At 38.8% G+C, this 23,451-nt stretch overlaps 2 protein-coding genes across 4 annotated transcripts in view; both read left to right on the top strand.

The window, feature by feature from the left end:
* LOC125013173 (cGMP-dependent 3',5'-cyclic phosphodiesterase) overlaps window positions 1–8,938 on the top strand; it is a 136,345-nt gene extending 127,407 nt beyond the window's left edge. For both annotated transcript variants that reach the window (XM_047593560.1, XM_047593561.1), the window contains exons 22-31: window positions 21–91; window positions 230–352; window positions 444–531; window positions 1,089–1,136; window positions 1,448–1,522; window positions 1,644–1,743; window positions 3,651–3,763; window positions 4,604–4,642; window positions 4,757–4,863; window positions 5,556–8,938. In XM_047593560.1, the coding sequence (XP_047449516.1) occupies window positions 21–91; window positions 230–352; window positions 444–531; window positions 1,089–1,136; window positions 1,448–1,522; window positions 1,644–1,743; window positions 3,651–3,763; window positions 4,604–4,642; window positions 4,757–4,863; window positions 5,556–5,790 (999 nt within the window). In that variant the 3' untranslated portion in view covers window positions 5,791–8,938. The remainder of the gene's footprint in view (window positions 1–20; window positions 92–229; window positions 353–443; window positions 532–1,088; window positions 1,137–1,447; window positions 1,523–1,643; window positions 1,744–3,650; window positions 3,764–4,603; window positions 4,643–4,756; window positions 4,864–5,555) is intronic.
* A 994-nt stretch (window positions 8,939–9,932) lies between these two features.
* Window positions 9,933–22,797, top strand: cul3b (cullin 3b). Of its 2 annotated transcripts, none has more exons than XM_047594098.1 (16): window positions 9,933–10,207; window positions 11,792–11,989; window positions 15,060–15,173; window positions 15,351–15,511; window positions 15,862–15,976; window positions 16,143–16,371; window positions 16,912–17,057; window positions 17,572–17,748; window positions 18,153–18,323; window positions 18,727–18,834; window positions 19,101–19,225; window positions 19,352–19,448; window positions 19,842–19,973; window positions 20,746–20,932; window positions 21,068–21,213; window positions 21,597–22,797. In XM_047594098.1, the coding sequence occupies exons 1-16, from the start codon at window positions 10,145–10,147 to the stop codon at window positions 21,726–21,728; spliced, it is 2,301 nt and encodes a 766-aa protein (XP_047450054.1). In that variant the 5' UTR covers window positions 9,933–10,144; the 3' UTR covers window positions 21,729–22,797. The 2 variants fall into 2 exon arrangements, with proteins under 2 accessions (XP_047450054.1, XP_047450053.1); XM_047594097.1 differs by having other exon boundaries at window positions 19,839–19,973.
* The last annotated feature ends 654 nt before the right edge of the window (window positions 22,798–23,451 follow it).

The raw sequence follows: 23,451 nt of genomic DNA, 5'->3' as shown, positions 1-23,451 counted from the left end.
TCTTGTGTGTGTCTTTGCAGTGCATCCTCAGCATGTTTGAAGACATGGGTTTCATTAACACATACAAGATTGACATGCACACTCTGGCCAGGTTTGATTCAAGGATTCATATACTGAATATAAGAGTTCATGTGGGTGGATGACATAGTAACTTCATAGTATATATACATGTGTTACTGGCAACATGCTGAGCTTGTCGGCCATAATTAAACTACTGCCATGCTGCCAGGTTCTGTCTGATGGTGAAGAAAGGTTACAGGGACCCTCCCTACCACAACTGGATGCACGCCTTTTCCGTTTCACACTTCTGCTACCTGCTCTACAAAAACCTAGGGCTGTCCAACTACCTCCAGTGAGTATACAGCTCTTAAAGATGGAATAAATATTTAAAATACTTATTTGTTGATGTCAAAATTATTCTACTATGTCCTGTTGTCTTCTAGGGAAATCGAGATTTTAGCTCTCTTTGTCTCCTGTATGTGCCATGACCTAGATCACCGTGGCACCAACAATTCTTTCCAAGTCGCCTCGGTGAGAGCACATGTTATGTAACATCTTTGTAGAGGGAATTTATTTAATGAAGCATAAGGAAATGTAAGAAGTGAAAATGGGAAAAGGGCATTAAATAAAATTATTAATCAAGCAAAATACACAGAGCGCAGTAGACATTTGTTTAACAATACAGACTAGAAACTGACTTTTAATTGTGACATGAGGCATTCGAATAAAAGCCAGGCTCTGGGTGTTTCTCAGTTCTGCCAGCATCTCTAGCTTTATTTCATCATCTTTGAATTTGCCCCAGTGAGACACTAGATGTCATTGCGATTAGAAAGCGTGTTGCTCTAGTTTACACTAATCACATATAACCCTCCAGGTCCTAAATGACAAACACAGAGACTGTCATCGTATTCACATCATATATTCTTCATTTTACCAGCTTCTCTCTATGTTGTTGTTTTTTAATTTGTGTTACAGCTGACATGACCTGTTGTCAAGAAAACACTTTCATCTTATTGAGGGATGTTTCTTTTGAATCAATACACTGTGTAATCTGAAAAGATTGTGTGTCGTTTTTCTTTTTTCTTCAGCAATCTGTGCTAGCTGCTCTCTACAGCTCAGAGGGATCTGTGATGGAGGTAAACTACTCTATTAAAAGCTTTAACAATGTCTTCAGACATGTGACAGTATAAATCTTTCCAGAATATATTACAGAGCTGAGTTGTGTAAACTGATGCAGCTGTGTATCACTGATTGTACTGGTTGGACTGGTTCTACTGGTTTATTTATAATTGAAAAACGTCATTGTAAGAGAGCTACTAGAGTGCTTTACTGCGACATCTAGTGGTCAAAAGCAATCTTGACTCTGCAGCTGTGAGAGGCATTTCATTTAGTTTTGCATAACAATATTGCACTGCAGCATGACTTTTTTTTTTTTTTGTCATGACAGAGACATCACTTTGCCCAGGCCATTGCTATTCTGAACACTCAAGGCTGCAACATCTTCGAGAAGTTCTCTAGGAGGGTGAGAAAATAAGATTCCACATTCACTCATTCAAACCCTCACATCTCTTCTTTCCTCCCACTGCGTCGCACTGGACTCCATATTCTATTACTAAAGCAAAAGCTATTCTTGATTTTCTCAGGACTACCAGCGCATGCTGGATTTGATGAGAGACATCATTCTGGCTACAGACCTAGCTCACCACCTTCGAATTTTCAAGGATTTGCAGAAGATGTCTGATGGTAGGTCTCAGTAGTTCAGTATGCACTGCCATGTCTCTACTTTAGCCTTGCACTCACAGCTTTGACCATCCAAGGGAGACTTGGTTCAGATGGTCCAATGAACACCAAACATTTTGAGTGGACTATTATGATTAATTCAAATGTTTAAACAAAAATATCCTATGAAATGTTAAGGAATAGCAACCATTTTTAAACAAAATCTCTTCTCCTCTAACAGATTAACGTAACCATCAATAAAATGTTCAATTTTTCAAGTATTCTTGAGAATCCTTCGCAGGCGATGGCTGCCTGAAGTCTGGAACCCATGGGCATCACCAGATGCTGGTGTTTGTGCTTAAGCAATTGAAATGCATGCTTGATTTGCTTGAGATCTGGTGATTGACTCAGTCATTGCAACATATTCCACTTCTCAGCCTTAAAAAAGCTCCTGGGGTGCTTTTTTTGGGTCATTGTCCATCTGCACTGTGAAGCACTGTCTAATAAACATTGCTGCATTTGGCTGAGCTGAAAATATATCCCTGTATGCTTTAGAATTTATTTGGCCACTTTTGGCTTGTGTCACATCATCAATAAACATAGTGACCCAGTGCCATTGGAGGCCCTTTATGTCCATGCATCACACTAGTTCCAACATGTTTGACAGTAGATGTGGTGTACTTTGGATCATGAGCCATTCCCAGCCTTCTGCATATTTTCTTCTTCCCATCATCATTCAGGTTGATCTTAGTTTCATCCATCCAAAGGATGCTGAGGTTGATTAATGGTTTGCACCTTGTAGTGATCCCTCTATATTTACTCTCACAAAGTCTTCTGTTTATTGTAGACTTAGATAGTGGTACACCTACTTCCCGGAGAATGTTCTTCACTTGGTTAGATGTTGTGAAGGGGTTTTTCTTCACCATGTAATGGATCCTGCGATCACCCTCCACTGTTGTCCTCCATAGACCCTTGTTGAGTTCCCAACCTTAGCTAACATTTCAGTTTTGATGGATTATTTATTTATTTTTTTTGTTATCAAAATACTCCCATGTTACAGCTGAGAGTCTGCACTTCAAGCCAATATTGAATATAGAACTGTATCTTGACCACATGTTTTGATATACAGCTAATATAACAGAATTTGTGCCAGTGTTGTTGTACCTCTCCTTAAATGAGAATGGGCCAGTATAGATGATATTTAAGGGATACAGTATTTAATATTAGAATGTATGTGATGAATCAGTTTTAAATAAAGTTTGCATTAATCGTGTTGCCAAAAATCATTGATAGATAAAGAGACAGTGACGCCTTCAATCAATTTCTCTGCATTTTCTTCTGAGCACTTCACCAGAAACACTTTCTATCTCAGTATTTTATTTAGCAACCTATTTTGCAGAAATCTAAGGTCAAATGTTATGTATTCAGCACTGACATTCTTAATAATGTCCTTCTTTCCTCTGAGTTTGTACCTGTTTTGAGAGGCAGTTGCTTACTGCACTTTTATGTAATATAATTGACTGTAACCTCTTGGCCAGTGGTTTGTTACGCCTGAATGCAACCAATTATAAGTTATCCCGAGTGGATGTCCCCTCAGTGGAATCAATTTTGAGCTGTTAAAGCGATTCAAGGACATTAAATTCCTCTAAATGAGTTAGCAACTAGCTCGCACTGGAGAGCCTGTAACCTGTCAATCATGGGCTGAATGAGCTGAACCAAATATTCAGCATCAAGGTGTCAATAAAACATAATTTCTTAATGGGCCATTTTGAGTGTAGGACTCTGAAATGTAACGAATTTCAATAACTCAGTATTCCTCAGTAAAATGTTTCAGTCTGAAGTTGTTGTTAATGGAGTTTAGTCAGATCTTCACAAAGCCACAATACTGAACATGTTGTTTATATATAGCAATGTCCTTATGTACATTTCAGATGGATACAATCCAAAAAGTCGAACCCACCGCTCCTTGCTGCTATGCCTGTTGATGACTTCATGTGACCTGTCAGACCAAACCAAGGGCTGGAAAACCACACGCAAGATTGCTGTCAGTTTGCAATCTACACTGTCTACTTACTCTATATGAAATGCAATAATTTTGTTATGAACATCATTGAAACACCTAGGAAAGTATATTAGTTGCAAGAATAGTGGTCATTATAGTGTTCTATGTTTAAACAACAAAGAAGAGATATAAGAAGAGTGCATTTCTCTTACTAACATTCCTAAAGATTTCAGTTGCATGCCGCCAGTCAATAAATCTGACCCTATTCTAGGATAATAAAGATTATAAAATGCAAAGCTGTTCAAGTGGACACAACAATTGAGCTATAGTCCATTTTATTCTCCATTTCAGGATTATGTTTAATCTTGGCATGTCCGCTTTTCAGCACCAAACTCCTAAACCTTGCCCTAAATCCTACACCCTCCATCCCCAGACACCTAACACCTAAAGCAAATGCTCCATAATCCTTGTTTCCAATAACCAAAAACACATTTCTGTTTAATACATGCGAGGAAATGTCTTGCTCATACTGGTGTCAGTGGTCACATTATTTTCTTATTGCCAAATATTTCACTGGGATCAATGAAAAACACAATCAAATATTGAAATAAAAATATAAAAGGGAAAATAAATGAATCTCAAATTACAGCATCACTGGGATTTCAGCTCCATATTGTCATTCATCTGGTTTGTATGCAATATGAAATTATTCTTGATTCAAGAATAGTGATACTCATTTGAAAGTCATTATGAGTTCAAATTAAATAAAAGTCTAAAGTGCCAGACGTTTTGTCCTAATAAAAGGTGTACAGTTCATGTAAATTGACAATCTCTGCCTCCCCACATGAACAGTAATAGATGTCTGTCTGTATGTGTCCACAGGAGCTGATCTATAAAGAGTTCTTCTCTCAAGGAGATCTGGTATGTTTTAAATACACAGGCTGTTAAATGGCATGTGTTATCTTTCAACAAGTGGCTGACATTTGTGTTATTTTTCAAACTGTTACCCATGTCTACGTTCGTGTGTGTGCGCAGGAAAAAGCCATGGGGAATAGGCCCAGTGAGATGATGGACAGAGAGAAAGCGTACATCCCAGAACTACAGATCAGCTTCATGGAACATATCGCCATGCCCATCTACAAGTGAGTATGAGAAGTGAAAGCAAATCACACACATTTGGTTCAACATTGCTGTTAAACCAAATCTCCAACACAAAAATGTCCCTTGGGAATGGAATCACAAATCAACCGAAAATGATCACCCTAATCTGAAGTTTCCCTCATCTCCATAGACCAACATTTTCAGCTAATTGTTTTGGCTTACAACTGTGGCTTCGCTCTCATCAACATTATTTGCAGCAGCTGTTTCCACTGAAAAAACTCTTAAAACTTCACATATTTCCCTCAGGAGTCTTGAAAAGGAAAACAGATATAATTAGACTGAATACTAAATTTGTCTCCATTATGTGCATGCAGATGCTACTCCAGATGAATGTTAATGCTGCTTCATAACTACTGCAGGTCTAAAATAACAAGTCTTTGCAAATAAATTTGCCATATCCATCTTATAAGGCGACAGCATGCTGAGTTAACACTAACCAGTTACCAAACAATCAATTACAAACAACAAATTTATTATATTTTAAGAAGTCAAAAATAGGAATTAAAAGGTTGAATTAATAGATTTATCTTTTTATTTCCACCTTGGAACTATTGGAAATAAAAAAAATCAAATACCCAGATCAAATGCCCTTAAATGTAGAGCATTCGCGTGGAAGCGTTGTAGTAACAAAAGTGTCTGTTTAACCCCCGTGTCACCACCTCCCTCCATTCAGGCTGCTATCTGAGCTGTTTCCTGGGGCCACCGAGTTGTACGAGAGAGTGGCAGCAAATCGTGAGCAGTGGACCAAAGTGTCCCATAAGTTCACCATCCGTGGGTTGCCTAGTAACAACAGCCTAGACTTCCTGGACCAGGAATACGAGCTACTGCAGTCCCAGGGTGCTTTCGGGAGTGACGACCACTGCCTCAATGGTTGCCTAGACGACGCCGAAGGAGGGAGGGGTCAGTGACAACAGCGGACTACTAACAGTTTCCTGAAGTTTTCTGTGGTCCAATAAGAGGCTGAGGATACCTTTTTAGGGACCCAACAGGGACAAGTCTCTGCTGTCAATCACTTAGATGCGTAGAAGGTCATGCAGAATGGACAGAACAAAGTTTCAAACTAATTGAATCAGACAAGTGATCTGAAACAATGGATCCATCTGGGCAGGTTCAGTGACTAGATGCTATATTTCGCTTGTGTCTCCAGTTGAGGAAAGCAGAAAGTGGAGACTTTACCTTTTTTCAGCAACTATACTGGAAAGAGTTACAAGTTCATTCATACAGTCCTGACCCTGATTAAGATTGTATAAACACACAGACATTGACAAACATATGTACATGCACATACTGTTTAGACACTCAAGAAAAAAAACAAAAAAAAAAAAACATTCTTATGGCAAAGACTACTTCAACATGTCACAGTGAGATGAAGTGCTATACTTTCTGTAAAATGTATCATAATAGCTTATATTGATTTAAATGGCTCAACAAAAGCAGCTGCCATAGCCCTCACCTGATGCTTATGAATGCATGCTGTATGGACACCTCATCTATTATTTTATCAGGATCAGTGTTGATTTTCTCCATAGCTAAATAAAAATAATAATAATAATAATAATGCAGTCCATTTTTATAGCATAATTTTTCATTTCAGTTTTAGCTCTATAGCTTAGACAACATTTTAACACTCATGTATATCATTTCCTTATTCTCGGGTCTTTAAGGGACAATTTGACAATCACTCATCAATGCCTGAGTCACTGATCCCTGACCCTTCTCCATACAGACAACATTAAAATACACTAACCATATGTCACCACCTCAAGTATGCATTTACATATTAAACACAGGCCACTCATGATTTAAAACACTCTTTCAGTTAACTCTCTTCACTCGTTTGCACTGTTAATTTCTTTTATTTTTAACTTTACTGACTTCCTCATGAAACCATTTTGGATAGAGAGCCACTGAAGCCCTTTAAAATATCCATTTCATTTGTTAGTATAAATGTGCCAGAGTAGAGCGTGTTAAACAGAGTGTGTCATATGGATCTGCCTTATTGCGCATCTTTGCTGCCTTTCTTAGAGCTTTTAATATGAAAATTGAAATAAAGAGTTCGTTTAGTATGTATGTTGTATATTTATTATAGACATAGTGTGAGTATCAATGTGTTGACTGAAAGATTACCACACTGAGAGGACGTATATTTGTGAACTATCCATGTGAAAACCTCAGATGTCATACCATTTTGCTACCCTCTATTCTACCTTATATGTACAACCACCTTCTTAGTCAGACATGAAAGCATTTAATTCACTTCTCAGTGCTCCTTTTTAGAAAGAGATGTAGCCATCACAGGAATGACCATCGCTTGAAAGCATCGACAGTTTGCTATCGCTGCCCTCCAGGTTAATGTTTGGAAAGTTAGGTTCTCAGACTGTGCCTCAAAGAAAACCTGACATTTTTGGGCCATGGCTGATCTATGTTACAATATGCCTTTCGAATTTTTAATTAAAAGACACTAAATCTGATACATTTTGTTAGGGTTAGATGAACAGAGTAGAATGAAGAGAAGCCTCTGTAATGGACTCCACTGTACGGTGTGTAGGCTGTGTGTGGGTGAGAGCTACTGAGCAAATGAGTGGACGTGCGAGTATGGATGAGGGACAAAATGAAAAAGGGTGAAAGGTTTGAAATCAAGAGAGAAATGTTTGGTTAAAAGGTCTTTACAAAGCTGGTGGTGACAGAGATGAAGCTGACACAAACCTTCATGATCTACTATAATTCCTTCTTCCGTTCCTCTTCTTTTTATGCAGCCCGGCTAATGTTAGTTGGAAGGAGTTGAAAGCAAAAATGTTGAAATTATATTATTTAGAAATTAAATTTTTATTTGAAATTGTATAATGAGAGCCCATTCGTTAGGAACGTTAAGTATGTGTTACATGGGGATATGCATTAGGGTGGCGGGATGAGAGCATTTGATCTGCCTTGGTCTGCTTCACGGACTGAATATTTTTACTATAAAGTTTTTAAAGGGCATACAGATGTGTTGGTAGAAGAGCCACGCTGTGTTTCTCCAACTCTTTCTCTCACTTGTGGTTTTCTCATTTCTATGATTTTTAAACCACACGTTTCATGTCTACTTGCCTTTTTCACGTGCAATATGAAGTGTCTGTCTCTGTGACATTGCATAGATTCCTATGTAAATACCTATGCCTCTTGTTAAATTATTGCTTTAGGTCTGAGTTGCCAAAGGCTTTTAAGTGTTAGATCATGATATTTCCATAGAAAAAGTCAATGGAATGTGACCGTTTCTATCCTAAAATGCTTTTGAATGTTCAGACCTATGACAGTTTTCTATAAAAGTGTGTGTATCTGTCCTTTTTATGTTTGTTTTAGAGAGTCAGGGCTAAATGTGCCAAGCAAACATTTTCTACTTCCTGGCCAAGCTGCAACATGAAAAACAGGCATAAATTAAAATATATTTTTGTTCTCTAATGTTGGAGTGACGACGAGGGCTTGTTCATATTCACCTGTTCCGATACATCATGACGGCTTGTCCAGGAAGTAGGAACCCAATCGATTTTCCATCATCATCACAGAACAGCAGGACTCCAACCTGTGATGTAATGTCGTTGTAATAATCACCTGTGACATCATTGTTAAAAGTGGCAAATATATATATATAATTGCTGTAAATAACAAAGTTTTAAAAGAAAATGTTTCTTGATCGTCTGTCATTATTACAATGGGAAGTATTTAAATACTGTAATGTATTTAAAGTGGTTGCATCCTGTTCTCTCTCTTTCTTTTTCAAGCCATTTTTGAACAACCCCAAGCTTAGACTTTGATTGAGGGGATGAAAGAAAACTGTATGTGTATTTAGGATTTACATATGATATTCTACCACAGATCAGAACCCAGGCTAATCTGAAATGTATAAATGATGCTTATACTGAGGATTAAATCCATCTGTTCATTTTTTTTTATTATTATTTTTTTTTTGTTGAGCTCTGATAGTGGTCTTGTTTTTCTTCAAATGTAATGAACGAGGATTTTTTGAAGGAAATGGGTGACTTTTTTTTTTCTTTCTTGGAATAAATTTGGTGAAAAGCGTCTTGGTTGTTGTCTCTACATGTGTACACACTTGTGCGCGCTATAGCTTCATCATACTGCACAATATGACTCCGGGCATTCTCCGTTGCATGGAGGACACACCACATTAGAGTTTATCACAAGCTCCTGAAACCAACCAATTGGTGTGAAGCTTAATTTAAAAGTAATTTGCTACTTAATATTATGACTATTCCAAAGCACATTTGGATTTCGTTAATTATTCCATATCAATTCAAATAAGACAAGAGAGAGAGATTGCATTACAAGATACATTTGATAAATGTATTTGATAGAATAGAATCTGTCTGGATACTGTAGCCCAAAAACAGCAAATCAGGCAAAAGGAAAACTCATAACCATGACATGAATGAATCTTACACTGGCAACATACTTACATTACACTATATGTATATATAAGTTAGGTATAAAACATCAGTCTATGTTTTAACCCAGGACATTTAGCCATGGTGTATTATATAAGTGGTCAAATATTTGGTATTCAGACTCTTTAGTTAAGTAAATAACATAAGTCCAAGTGTCACTGTAAAGATATTGTATTAGAAGTTGAATTACTGCATTATACTGTATACTATATTTATACAGTTATTTTTATTTTAAATAAAATAAACAAGTTGCATCAACTATATATACTCCAGTACCTTTGTGTTATAGCTGATGGATGGAATTTTAATCTTAAATACTATCATAAACAGTTAAAAAGTGTTAATTTAACTTGCCTCATTTTTATGATCCTGTGTTATTAATGCATTAATTTTACTAGTAAACTAAGTAAAGTACCTGAGTGTGTATGGTATTTGTTCTATCCCTAACAGCTACCAGCAAAAACACATTTAATGGAATAAACATTAATAATGAAACGAACAGTGTCAAAACGCTGCTCGACCCTACATTATCTAAATAATTTTGATGTTTAAGAAAAAAAATAAAATCGCTCTCAATTGACGATTTCTCGCGCGAGTTGGACTGCGTGAGCTCTGCGCACTGGGAGCTGCAGGTAGTCCGCCATTGCCGTATGAAGAACTATCGGGTTTGGTGTTCGCCTGTCAACAATAAACTTGTGGTGTCGGGACACGGCGCTACGAGGTCGGGTGAAAGCTCGTCGGCTGCTCCGTAAACCAGTAGTCATCCCCGTCCCTCCTCGGAGAACACTTTCATGTGAATACAGAGCCCACGGTCGAGGCAACCATGTCCAATCTCAGCAAAGGCGGCACCAAGAAGGACACCAAAATGAGGATACGGGCCTTTCCTGTAAGTGCTCTCCGCAGTAGGAGCTCTGCGTGCCCCATGGACGGTGACTCGATCACCGTGGTCTGGGCTAGGTGCTAGCAAGCTAATCAGCTGAGCAGCAGATATGACTTGCCTATCCGTAAACAAAGTATAGCTATCAATCAAATGTCCAGTCGTCTCTACTCGTGGTCGTTTTTTAGGTGGCCACTGTGTTGTAATAGCAGCTCACCGACAAGTTTTTGAAGCACTTTCATTGTCGTTAACGTTTAACTATCTTCTAACTTCCCAGACGTTAGCTAGCAGATTGGATCTTAGCCGATGCTAACGTTAGCAACTGGCTTCTGACACTTGTTGTTTTGACTCCTTTTGACTTTTTTTATAAATGCATACCATCTGCGTGGCCGTACTTGAAATGTTTTTGACCTTTGTGCACTAAAATATCACATAGATTTCCAGCTTCATGTAAGATTACCTGGCTTCGTTGCTACTGCTATATATGCCTACGAAATCACACCAGCTAACCTAGTTGTGGTTTTGCATCGGTGGTTGTGTGGATGGTGTGTCTGGATCTGTTTCACTGTTGAAATAGTGATTCTGGATGCCTCCTCTCGTCCACCTGACACTCTTTGTCTGCAAGTCATCAAAACATCCCATTTATGAAGCGCCCTCATTTTGCATAAAACAATAGCCAGTCTGTGTGCGACTGGCAGAGTGATAGCACACCATCCAGGTACTCGATGGACTGGATACTCTTCTTTAAATAGGACTCTCAAGGTGTGTGCGTTTGTGACAGTGGTCAAATAACTAATAATTCAATGAGGACCTATATGTAGTGCGAGCCTGTTGAATGTGGCCCAGTCCTGACAGACTAGACCAACATCTTGACATGCATGTGTTCGGGCTTGCCTGCTGAGAAGGAGCACACACTGTTCTTCCTCTCTAGGGTGGCATGTCTTACATTTTCTCCTATGGCTAATACACACACACATGCAGGAGAGACCTGTGACAGTTGGAAGCTTTTTGATTATAGATGTGTAGTTATAGTCATACACCATTGTGCTTAGTAGTGTATTGAACCAGAACTACAAGTTTGCTGTGGTGATGAAAGGCGCTGCATTTTTTAACTGTCAGCTTAAGTTTGGCAAAATGGATTTTCATAGACTTTCATAAGCTTTAGGTGTCATTTTCAATAAATAACTTTATATGTAGAGGTGTATTTGGTTTGCAGTACACACCCAAAAGTAAGATATACATTACTGTTCCTTAAATATTTAACATAAATTGAATGATGTGTATATATAATGACTGACCTTATTTATACTGTGTGGGCATATATTCCTTTAGTCCTCCACATAATTATCGCCTTATAATTTCACTGGGGCTTAGTGTCCGCATCTGTGTATGCATGTTTTAGTATAATAGTTTCAAAGATGTTACAACATGTTAATGGAGGGAAAAGCGTACAGTGCCCTCTGAGTGGCTCACTCACAAAAAAAGTACATCACAGAAGATTTAAGCTGTGTTTAGGAGAAGGTTCCTTGGTTTTAATTGTTGGCACAAACAATCAGACTTCCTCTTCAACCCAGCACTGTCTACCTTTTGCAGATGACGATGGATGAGAAGTACGTCAACAATATATGGGACCTTCTGAAAAATGCCATCCAGGAAATTCAGAGGAAGAACAACAGCGGCCTGAGCTTTGAGGAACTCTACAGGAATGCCTACACGATGGTGCTCCACAAACACGGAGAGAAGCTGTACACGGGCCTGCGGGAAGTCGTTACTGAACACCTTATCAACAAAGTAAGGATAACACAGTTGCAGAGGGAGACTGATACTCATGTGGTGACAGACTGAGTGAAACATTTGCGAGTATATTTGACTTGTCAGGCAAGTGTTTTAATACATGCCAGCACATACTTGTTTAAGGTAGGCATGAACATCATATCACAAAAACGCTGATAGATGTCCATTTATATTGTGGTCATGCTTTAACAGTTCATGGTACTGACCTTTGACTATTGTTAATGTTTCTCTTCTTTTTCCACCTACGACAGGAAAATCAAAACTTTAAAGTAGCAAGGATTCTGTTTGGTGTTACCAGATTCTCGTATTCATGAGCTTCATGTTAGGATTCATCTTACTGCTTGACTTGTGTGTTGTCCTCGCAAACACAGGTAATACCGGCAAATATGAGCTGCTTGTATTCGTGAGGAGCTTTCTGAGGGTAAATGAGCTTTCAGAAGTTGAAGTGAAGATGGCTAAACACAGTTTCACAGGTTGTTACTCGAGTCTTGGTAGTGTGAGAATTGAAAAACCCTTCATTCATATTGTCTTCCGACAGATTCTCTACATACCTTTTATAAAGCGAGCCTTGCCTCATGTGTTAGGAGGAGTGTAGAGTCAGTGTGGAGAGTGAGTCAGTGCGTTTACATTCACGTGACAAAAACAAATTATTGCCTTAATCAGACTATAACAGGAGAACTTAATTGCATGTAAACACGTTACTCCGATTAAAATCATCGGAGTTCTCATTATCCGATTAAGACACCCAGATAATGCGATTAGAACTGATTTTCTCCAGCATATACATGGAAAATCGCAGTTTTCAATCGGAAAATGCGCGTGCGTATGCTCCACAACCACTGCGCTGGTATGTGACCCCAGAACAAAAACACTGAAGAAAACCAGTTGCAGAAGAAGAAGAAGGTAAACAGAGCCGGTAGAAGAACCTTCTGAGGGATAGCGCATATTGTACCTGCACCTTAGGTAGTGCAAACATTACGTACAAGATTAAAAAATGTACTGTTGTGCCTATGGTTGTTGTTTGAAATGCCGGTTCCACCGCATGAACGACTCTTGTTTATTATGTGACGTAATAGGTCAACTGGAAATCGGGCCGTATTAACGTGGTATTAACCTGCTGAAAAGACACATGTCACCACCTAGCGTGGAGGGGGGGGACAGGTATTCGATTTTCTTTGCTGCATGTAAACTGGGACAAGGACTTTAGTCAGAAAGTCGAATTTTGAGCATAGCTGGATAAAGCTCTTCATGTAAATGCACTGTGTTTGCAGTGTGTTTTTGAATGGCAGTGGTAAATTTACTCCAGTAAATATTTAGTTGATCTCTTTACCTGTATGAAACATTAAATGGCAAAAAAGCCAAGTGAATGGGATTATTCAGAGAAGCTTGTGTTTGAACAGTAAAAAAAAAAATTATAAAGCAGTTCAAGGCTAAGCTGTAGCTATGAGCTGAAATTCCTATGTGTGGCTATAAGTTAGAGGAGCCATCAGTGAACATTATTTCTAGGCTGTCACTTCTTTTTGTTGCATGTTGCAAATGTTTCGGTGCAGTTTGCATTGTTGCAGATGCTCAATGAGTTATATTTAAGCTGGCTGCAGTTGAATACCAGCCAGATGGTTTTGGAGTTTAATTAAATGCACATTCTCATCTTGGCATGCTTAGTAAATTAGCAGGCAGGGAATGTCAACAAGCAGTAGATCAATGAAGAGAGGTCTGACACCTTAGTGTGTAATTATCTAATAATTATCGGGGAAAAAAAGAAATGGCATTCTGTTTGACAACAGCTGAAAGAGGATTATTTTCTATTGCATCAAACCTAATCAAACTTTAGGATGAACTGACAGTTGTCTCTAAAATAATCATACTTCTTCTTTCTTGGGTTTAAAAGATTATTAAGTCTAATAATTACTACCCTCAATAGAAGGATTTGGAGATGAGAAATTTCAACATTGACACGGTGTTGACACTGTTATCTAGTCTGTTCACATACACAACAGTTCAACCACAGTCTGACTACAAATATTTTCTACAAATACTTCTGCCTTTATGATTCATTTTGTTTTTTCTTCTAGTGTCAATGTGGCAGTGACCGTGTACATATACATGACGGTCCCTTGGTTCAGTACATTGTGTTGTATACCAATTATTGATGATTTCACATATACTCTTTCAACATTATAAATATGAAATTCCTCGTGTTTTGCCTTTTAATGTTATTTAATATGATGGAGTAATAGCAATAGTGTGTCAGACAGTGAAGATGAAAGCAACAGCAGCATTTTAGCACCAAGCAATAATAGTAACCTCATAAGCCTCCCATTTGTAAGTAAGCCTTGGAGTGTGCACAATGAGTGCTTGATTTAATGGTGTATTTAGATTTATGGTTTTGCTTCTGACATTTAATCTGGATGTGTAAAAGAAGAAGTAAGTGAATTTAGCAAGGTTGATATTGTGTAACATTAGGAGCAGATGTGATCATTCATCATCTCTGTCCAGGAGGAGTATAAAGGGGAGGTCGGTGTGCCCTCAAGAATCTTACTCCACGGAGTGGTTTGGTGTACAGTGCTGAGTCACACTGCAGTGTGAATGTTATCAAGTTGTTGTATGCCTGACTAGAACAGAAAAAGTCTTATAAAAAGCAGATAAGTAGGTTCACAGTAAAACGCTGCATTAACAAGAAAGCTTCAAGATCATGTATTTCTTTGTCTGACCCTTCCTGTCACGTAGGGTGTTCTCACACTGGGCCATCTGTACCGTGTCCAAGCACGTTTGACCACCAAAGTCCAGTTGTTGGTGTGATTACATCGTTCTGTGCTCAGACGTGGTTCAGTTGGATACAAGCACGATACTCATCTGCTGTCATTCTAATGTGTGCACAAGCACAGAATCCGAGCACTAACACGGCACGAGATAAATAAATTCAAGAACTCCACTGTGCCATGTGAGAGCGGTTTAATTCGTCACAGAGTTGAGTTGTGGGCTTGGAGTCTCTTGTAGTCAGGCACGGTGCTAGGGAACTCTACCTAAAGTAAGGTCATAATATGCTTTGTGTTTGTCTCCCCCAAAGGTACGAGAAGATGTCCTCAATTCCCTAAACAATAACTTCCTCCAAACCTTAAATCAGGCCTGGAACGACCACCAGACAGCAATGGTGATGATCAGAGACATCTTGATGTATATGGTGAGAAACTGAGATATTCGAGCTTACCATTGTGTCACTCAATCATGTTTTTGCAATTATATAGCTGAGCTTAAACTCACTTTGATTAAATGACACATTTAATCAATGAAACATTGCCAGTAATGTGCGAAATGCATTCATCTGATATATCTCTTCTTTTGTGTATCTGTGCCACAGGACCGGGTGTACGTACAGCAGAACAATGTCGAGAATGTGTACAACCTGGGTCTTATCATCTTTAGGGATCAGGTGGTTCGCTACGGCTGCATCAGAGACCACCTCAGACAGACCCTACTGGACATGATTGCGCGTGAGAGGAAGGGAGAGGTGGTGGACAGGTAGGTGAAACTCTGGACTGGATTCATTGCAGGTTACTGGATAAATTGTCCTAAATAGGTTAAAAAAAATTCAATCTTTCACTACCTTTTGATGGGAATAGGAAAGAACGAGCTGTTTACTGCATTTACACCTACTGGGAAAAGGCCTTTGACATTTTAAAACATTGATTTTTTTTTTTCTCTTGACTTTGAGTTTTTTGGTGAAGAAATAATAAAAATTCAGTTGGCAGCTAGAGTTGTTGTGAAATGAAAATCCACAAAGATTTTTTGTATATTATGTTTGCTGCATCATTTTCCTTTTCATTACTGATTGTGCCCACAATATTTGGTCTGCTTCTCTTCTCCTGCAGGGGAGCCATTAGAAATGCCTGCCAAATGTTAATGATCCTTGGCCTAGAGGGGAGATCTGTTTATGAAGAAGACTTTGAAGCACCATTCTTAGAAATGTCTGCAGAATTTTTCCAGGTTTGGGAGAGAATGTCATTCCTCAATTTTTTTTATGTAATTCATATTAGTTGAAACCTTCCATTTCTGGGGAAAGCAAATAAATAAAATAAGCAAATAAATATAAAATCTTTAAAAAAAGGATTACCAACGCAACTTATGCATATTTCCTCTGTCTTTCACTTAGATGGAGAGCCAAAAGTTCCTTGCAGAAAACAGTGCCAGTGTGTACATAAAGAAGGTAGAAGCCCGGATTAATGAGGAGATTGAGCGGGTAATGCACTGCCTGGATAAATCCACAGAGGAACCCATCGTCAAGGTGGTGGAACGTGAGCTCATCTCTAAACACATGAAGACCATCGTAGAGATGGAAAACTCAGGCCTGGTCCACATGCTCAAGAATGGCAAGACAGACGGTAAGGACTCAGCCACATCCATATGCTGCATTCACATTACGAGCGTGTGGCCAGCGTCACTGTCAGCAGGTTGCTGATGAGGTGTTGATGCTTTGTATTGCCAGCTTTCAATCAACATTAATCTTAGCTTGTTGCTGTCACCTCTAGTGTGAATGCAAAGGTACGCTGCCTATCTTAAGCATTTATCATTTTTTTCTCACTGAAAATGTAATCCACACAATGAAAGTTCAGACTGCAGTCTACCAATTAGATATATAGATATTCTCCATCTTCTTTGATATGTCATGTAGCTGTCACTTGCAGTGATACATTTTACCATGTCAGTAATGGAGTCACATTGCGTTCCCTTTGGTCATGTCATAAACGGTAATATGTGGGGAATTTAAAGATGATTTGATTTCAGTGATGGGACTGTAGTGCTTACAGAAAGTATTTCAGTTCCCATATACACAACCTTTTCAGCAGCTCTCAGATGCTCAGTCCTCTTCAGTTGGTAGAAATGGTTTTGTAACATGTGTGCTCATGCATATCCATCCACAGATTTGGCGTGCATGTACAAGCTGTTCAGCAGAGTTCCCAATGGACTAAAAACCATGTGTGAGTGTATGAGCTCATACCTGCGGGAGCAAGGCAAGGCTCTCGTGTCAGAGGAGGGAGAAGGAAAAAACCCTGTAGACTATATCCAGGTATGGCGATGGGTTATCAAGAGACATCACAGTGTAGTGAACTTACTGCTCATTCTTGTTCATCTGCAGGGGCATCCTGTTCAATGTTGAGTCTTTCTGCTTCAGGGAGATATAAGACTGTTCAGATGATATTATAGGTGAATCAGACAGACTGGACTTGACACCTAACCTTGTAGAGATCATGGAATCATTTCCAGAGGCTCAGCACACTGGTGTGTGATGAGCCTTCACCACAATGCACTTCTTTAACCTCGAGCAGGGGATAACAACTCTGGTCCACATGTTTTGAAGCCACAAGCCATGATGGTTTGATCTACACTCAATCATACTACACCACACTTTAGTTATTAACATGTGAGGTCCTTCAGGCAACTACAGAGAAGACGGTGTTTTTCATCTTTCAGTATAAATGAAAATGCTTTCTGTGTTCTTGTACTAATGTTAAACTACTGTTAATACCAACTGCTTCTGTATTATCCCTCTTAATTCCTACCTTCCTGCCTCCTGTCTGCAGGGTTTGCTGGACCTGAAGTCACGCTTCGACCGTTTCCTGCAAGAGTCCTTCAATAATGATCGACTCTTCAAACAAACTATTGCAGGCGATTTCGAGTACTTCCTTAACCTCAACTCTCGCTCACCCGAATACCTCTCGCTCTTCATTGATGACAAACTGAAGAAGGGAGTAAAAGGGGTGAGTCCACTAATGGATCTACACTCTTATTTTAGAACACACCCCTGGTTCCTGCTTATTTAAAATTCATTGGGAAAATGTATGACCGCAGTGCAAAACGCCTTTTCTTTTCTTCAGATTTGATAACAGCACAGGTTTCTATTTTTAACTATTAGTAATGAAAATTTGGTGTAGTTTTTGTTTTTTCTCGTATGATTACTGTAGCTCAAATATTTTTATTTAAAATCCTAATTACGAATATTTGGACACACAAAAAGGTATGAAATATTCTGATCATTTTGATTGAACCATATTAATAGTTTATGTTTCCATATTGAAAATAGTAGGGAAAACAAACTGAAACCTTATTATGAATATGTTTGTTAAAGCTTGACCCTGGGTATGTTTGGGTTTATTTTATCCAGCTGACAGAGCAGGAGGTGGAGTCTATACTGGACAAGGCCATGGTGCTGTTCCGCTTCATGCAGGAGAAAGACGTGTTCGAGAGGTACTACAAGCAGCACCTGGCTCGCAGGCTGCTCACCAACAAGAGTGTGTCTGATGACTCTGAGAAGAACATGATCTCAAAGCTCAAGGTGAGCAGCAGTGTGATGAAACAAAGTTGTGCTCTTTGGATGGTGTTAAAAGTAGAATAAATCATCTCCAGTCTGAGATGGGTTACCAAGTTCAAATGAGTTCATGTAGTTCATTTATTCCTATGCTTCCTAACTACCTGTTTAATATAAAAAATATATATTGCTCTTATATTTTCTGTAAATCAAACTGTAACAAATGATATGTCCAAGTAAAACAACTTAATTGACATCTTGTGTGCTAAATGTAAGGACTTGAGCTTTACTCAGTTTATAAATTCCAACCATCGTATTCTTTATGATAGAGGAGACATCCCGTCAGCAGACTGTGTCCTTGTGACACTGTTAATTGATTTTAAATAGCTTTTCATCAATGAACGTAATCCCCCTTGTCTTCATTTCTCAGACTGAGTGCGGTTGTCAGTTCACCTCAAAACTAGAGGGCATGTTCCGGGATATGAGCATCTCCAACACCACCATGGATGAGTTTAGACAACATCTACAGACAACTGGGGTGAGGAGGCGCTGCATGCCACAACTCATTCTGTCAAAATAAATGAGCCTAATTGCTCTCTGTGATCACTACATGGCTGCTTGACTGACTAAACATTGCTGCTCTGCTCAGTTCCACCACAACAATTATGCATCCAACTGTCCTTAATCCTGGAAATACATGGTGCTAGTCCCTTACTTGTGCTGTCCTATGTTCATGTTGGTGTCCGTGTGTAATTGCATCAACTTAAATCTCTTGTGTGTCTCTTTCTTTTTTTCTGACCTCAGGTGTCACTCGGAGGGGTTGATCTCACTGTGAGAGTCCTGACCACAGGATACTGGCCAACACAATCAGCAACACCCAAGTGCAATATCCCCCCTTCCCCACGACATGCTTTTGAAGTATTTAGAAGGTTTGTTCACATCATCCACACAAGCTGAAGTTTATTACTTGTTTGTCTCAGTTTTGACAAAAGATTAAATGTGATGCTTTGCCTATTCTTAGAGGTTAACCTAGTCTGTCTCCCTTCTGCTTGCAGGTTTTACCTTGGTAAGCACAGCGGGAGACAACTCACCCTGCAGCACCATATGGGTTCTGCAGATCTAAATGCAACCTTTTACGGTCCAATCAAAAAGGTCTGCATCACAAGTTCCATCTTACTTCAGCTGACTGTATGTTGCTTTAAAACCATTAAACTGTTTATTTACAATGATTTCTGATCTATAGTGTCAGACAAATGTACACTGGAAAAGTAGAAGACGACCAGGAATACAAATATATTTTAATCTTGATATACTGCTGAAATACACTGTAATAATGAAAAGAACAGACATGGCTAAATATGATGAATAACAACCCCTAATGAGGATGTTAAACTGATGCAGTAGTTGAATGACTATGATTTAATTTATCTGCTGAGCTCTGCTCATGTGTAGACTACTTCAGTAACACCACCAGTTTCTTCCTCAAAGGGAAATCTGAATCAGGCTTTTAGATTCGTGTGTCTCTTTTGAACATCTGAACAGGAGGACGGGTCAGAGGTCGGAGTGGGCGGGGCCCAGGTAACAGGCTCCAACACCAGAAAGCACATCCTACAGGTGTCCACCTTCCAGATGACCATCCTCATGCTTTTTAACAACAGAGAGAAGTCCACCTTTGAGGTACACAGCTTGATTTCTCAACCCGTTACTGTTCTGACAGCCCATAAACAGGCCATTCACTATTTTCGTGACTAAACAGACCCTTGACTATGTGCCAACACACATTATACACCACTGGAAACGTTCATTTCTTGAGATTAGAATGACGCATTCCCTTTCAGGATACAATCATAACTGCAAGCTCAGTAAACACTTATCTCCGACCAGGTGCAAACACAAAAATGTATACGACTCGTCTGTTGAGCATCACAGTATTCAACAACAGAAACGGTCCTGATACATTTCCACCGGTATAGTAAATGTCTCTGACCCATAAAAGCACAATGTCCACTGCAGCAAACTTTAACAGTTTCCTTGAGAATTGCATATTCTTCACATGTTCTCGATTGTAACTTTAGAAGACTGTTTACCATGTCTTTGGCTCACTTTTGGCTCTCCTGGTGCTATTCTTAGAAGAAATTTGTAAAATACTCATTTTCTGTAGTATTCTTGTCAAATTCAAAATGGGATTAGATAAGACATTCATTTTGAAGACAAATATTATTGAAAGAAATTAAGCAGACATAAAATCCTTCTTTTTCAGTGTATTCAAGCTTCTATTTCTCAGTGCAGAGGAGAACACAACATATTTAAGCCTTGTGTTTCGACACATTTAACTTTACTTTGGGTAAACCTTTTTTTGGGTGTTTAAGGCAAAGATTTCGGGAATTTCAAGTGGTTAAATAATAAATTACTTCATCATGACCCCAAACTCGATCTGTTCTCTGTGTAGGAGATCCAGCAGGAGACGGACATCCCAGAGAGGGAGCTGGTTAGAGCGCTGCAGTCACTGGCCTGTGGGAAGCCCACTCAGAGAGTTCTCACCAAGGAGCCAAAGTCTAAGGAGATTGAAAATGGCCACGTGTTTACAGTAAACGATCAGTTTACTTCCAAACTGCATCGTGTCAAAATCCAGACAGGTACACAAAATGATGAACTTCATGTTTTCTTAATATACACAGTAGAGTTTCCTATGGATTGTTTTAGTTGGGGCCCAATTACCATCTAGTTTTTTTTTTTGTCACACTAACTGTCTCTTGCACTTATTTTTGTAGTGGCTGCTAAACAGGGGGAGTCTGATCCTGAGCGGAAGGAGACACGGCAGAAAGTAGATGACGACAGGAAGCATGAGATTGAAGCTGCCATAGTTCGTATCATGAAGTCCAGAAAGAAGATGCAGCACAATGTTCTAGTAGCAGAGGTCAGTCTTGTAAAATGCTCGCTGTGATTTTAAAGGACATCTGATAAAAAATAAAAATTAGATTCATTAGATTAGGTTTCACATTTTCCTCTGTGGACACTGGCATGTTTTCCTTAGCTGAGTGAGCCTCCTACTGGCAAATTAAGGGAAGTGAGAGGTGTTGCTTCTCAGAGAGGCTTCCTTCTTGTATATTAGGAGTCTTGGCCACAAAATGTTCTCAGATTTACACCATAAAAGCTCCTGACACTTTTCTCTGTTTAGAGCACAGCTGTCCATGGTATTGGGTAATTGTCTTCCATGATTTGACTGTGAAAGGAGAAACCATGAAACAAAGTGATTTTATTTGTGTTTTATTTTGATCATATTCGTTCATGTCTCCACAGGTCACACAGCAGTTACGAGCACGATTCCTTCCTAGTCCTGTAGTCATCAAGAAACGCATTGAAGGACTCATTGAGAGGGAATATTTGGCGAGGACACCGGAGGACCGCAAAGTGTACACATATGTAGCATAAAACAAGAATTCAATGAAAGCTAGTTTCAAGTTGAGAGAAACTGACGGCCTCGTTTTATTATTTTTTGGTGGACTGCTAACTTGGAAGTGCTTTCGTCGTTGATTCTGGGAAACACTGGGAAGCTTAAGTTTTCTTCCATAAAATGTGTAAAAAAAATCATGCAAAAGATGGTGAAGTTTTCTAACAATATTAGATTTCTTCTGCTGAGAGAAGTGAAATGAGGGGATCTAGTTTTGTATAAAATCATGTTTCTCGTGGCCTTTGGAGAGAACTGGGTGAGCCTGTTTACCAATTAACTCCATGCTGTGAAGAACAAGCGCTAAAGCAAACGCATGGCTACACGGAGACCAAGAAGACATTTGAACTCACTCCCCTGTTTTAAATGTTGATGTCAATGTGTTATGTTTGTGTTTGTGGCACAATAATGGCTGTACAGGTTGACAAGACAGTTTTGGCCTTTTTCCTCGTAGAGGATTTTTAAATTTAAAGAAGAGGACACAGAGTTAACTGGTACAGACCTGGTTTACAACAGCAGTACATTCTGAGTACTTGAGAACACAAAGAGTGCTTAATTTATGTTGCAAATAATGTATGTTGTTTTGGAGTTGTTTTAATGTCTGATATGACTCTGTAAGTGCACCTCACATAGCTGAAATATTTAACGCCGTTTTCAGTCATTTTGCCAGGTCTGTATTGGTGATTAGAGAGATCAAGGGCTGTTGCTTCACAGCATGCTTTTATCTACTGGATCAATCAGGGGAATAAGACACACACAAAACTCCATAAATGGCGTTTGGTCTCCCATGACACATTTTTCACTTAAGGTCTGCTGTATGATCGGCCAAAACGTACTATCTCCTCTCTTTGAATGGAAGGTTTCGTGTGGTGCAGCTTTCAAAGAGGATTTCTTTTTTCGTTCACGACTGCATTGCCAATGGGTGGAACCAGTCTAGCACCATGTTCTAATGTGTACAAATTGTAAAATAATTATTGTACTCACTGCGAAGGTGGATTGTACAGGGCCTTGTTTTCATCATATTAAATGTAGAATAAAAAATGAAGGGATGGATTTTTCTTTTTTTTTTCATCTTCCATGAGAAGGCCCTGGCATACATCAGAAAGACTCTCTAACCATAATTAAAGCTTAATTCAGGCAGCAAACCACAATCAAACTCACAGGCGTGTTCACAAGAAGAACTCAAAAGGTCACTGAAGGAACAGTATTTTTGAATTCAAGTTGTTTTTCTTTCCTTGTCTGATACAGGTTCAACTGTATGGATATTTTGAAGAATTTGGTTAATGCTGTATTAAAATTTGAGGTGTTTCTAATATACTCTCTAATAGAAAATGTAGAAAGGACGCACACGGCAAACTAAAGCCTTCCTTCCAAAACAGAAAAAATCTGATGGTTATGTTGGCACAAACTTCAGTATTAATAAAAATCCTATAAATAAATAAATACAAGCAAAATATGTACTTAAGCTCTGTTTCAATTAGTGCACCTGAATTCCACTGTATGTACGTGCACTGATGAATGCATTGGAATAATAATCTTAATAGTTAAATACAAGGGATAAGTGTCAACCATTTTGTGGTAGCACTGAAACATTTTATCATCCTGCATTTTGTTTCCCTATATTAGCAACTTTGAGTTATTTTGTTGAATATTCAAACTCATTCACATCAAAACATCAACCTTTGCTCAATTTATTCTTAATTTACA

This window comes from Mugil cephalus, chromosome 9 (assembly GCF_022458985.1).
Source record: "Mugil cephalus isolate CIBA_MC_2020 chromosome 9, CIBA_Mcephalus_1.1, whole genome shotgun sequence".
NCBI classification, from domain to species: domain Eukaryota; kingdom Metazoa; phylum Chordata; class Actinopteri; order Mugiliformes; family Mugilidae; genus Mugil; species Mugil cephalus.
This window is presented reverse-complemented; position numbering and strand designations above follow the sequence as displayed.

What these genes read in the sequence shown, in the direction of transcription:
- cul3b (XM_047594097.1), top strand. Translation starts at nt 10,145, where the DNA reads ATGTCCAATCTCAGCAAAGGCGGCACCAAGAAGGACACCAAAATGAGG. An exon ending in TGAGGATACGGGCCTTTCCT is followed by an intron (nt 10,208 to 11,791) that starts GTAAGTGCTCTC and finishes TACCTTTTGCAG; the next exon opens with ATGACGATGGATGAGAAGTA. An exon ending in TTTACGGTCCAATCAAAAAG is followed by an intron (nt 19,449 to 19,838) that starts GTCTGCATCACA and finishes ACATCTGAACAG; the next exon opens with GAGGACGGGTCAGAGGTCGG.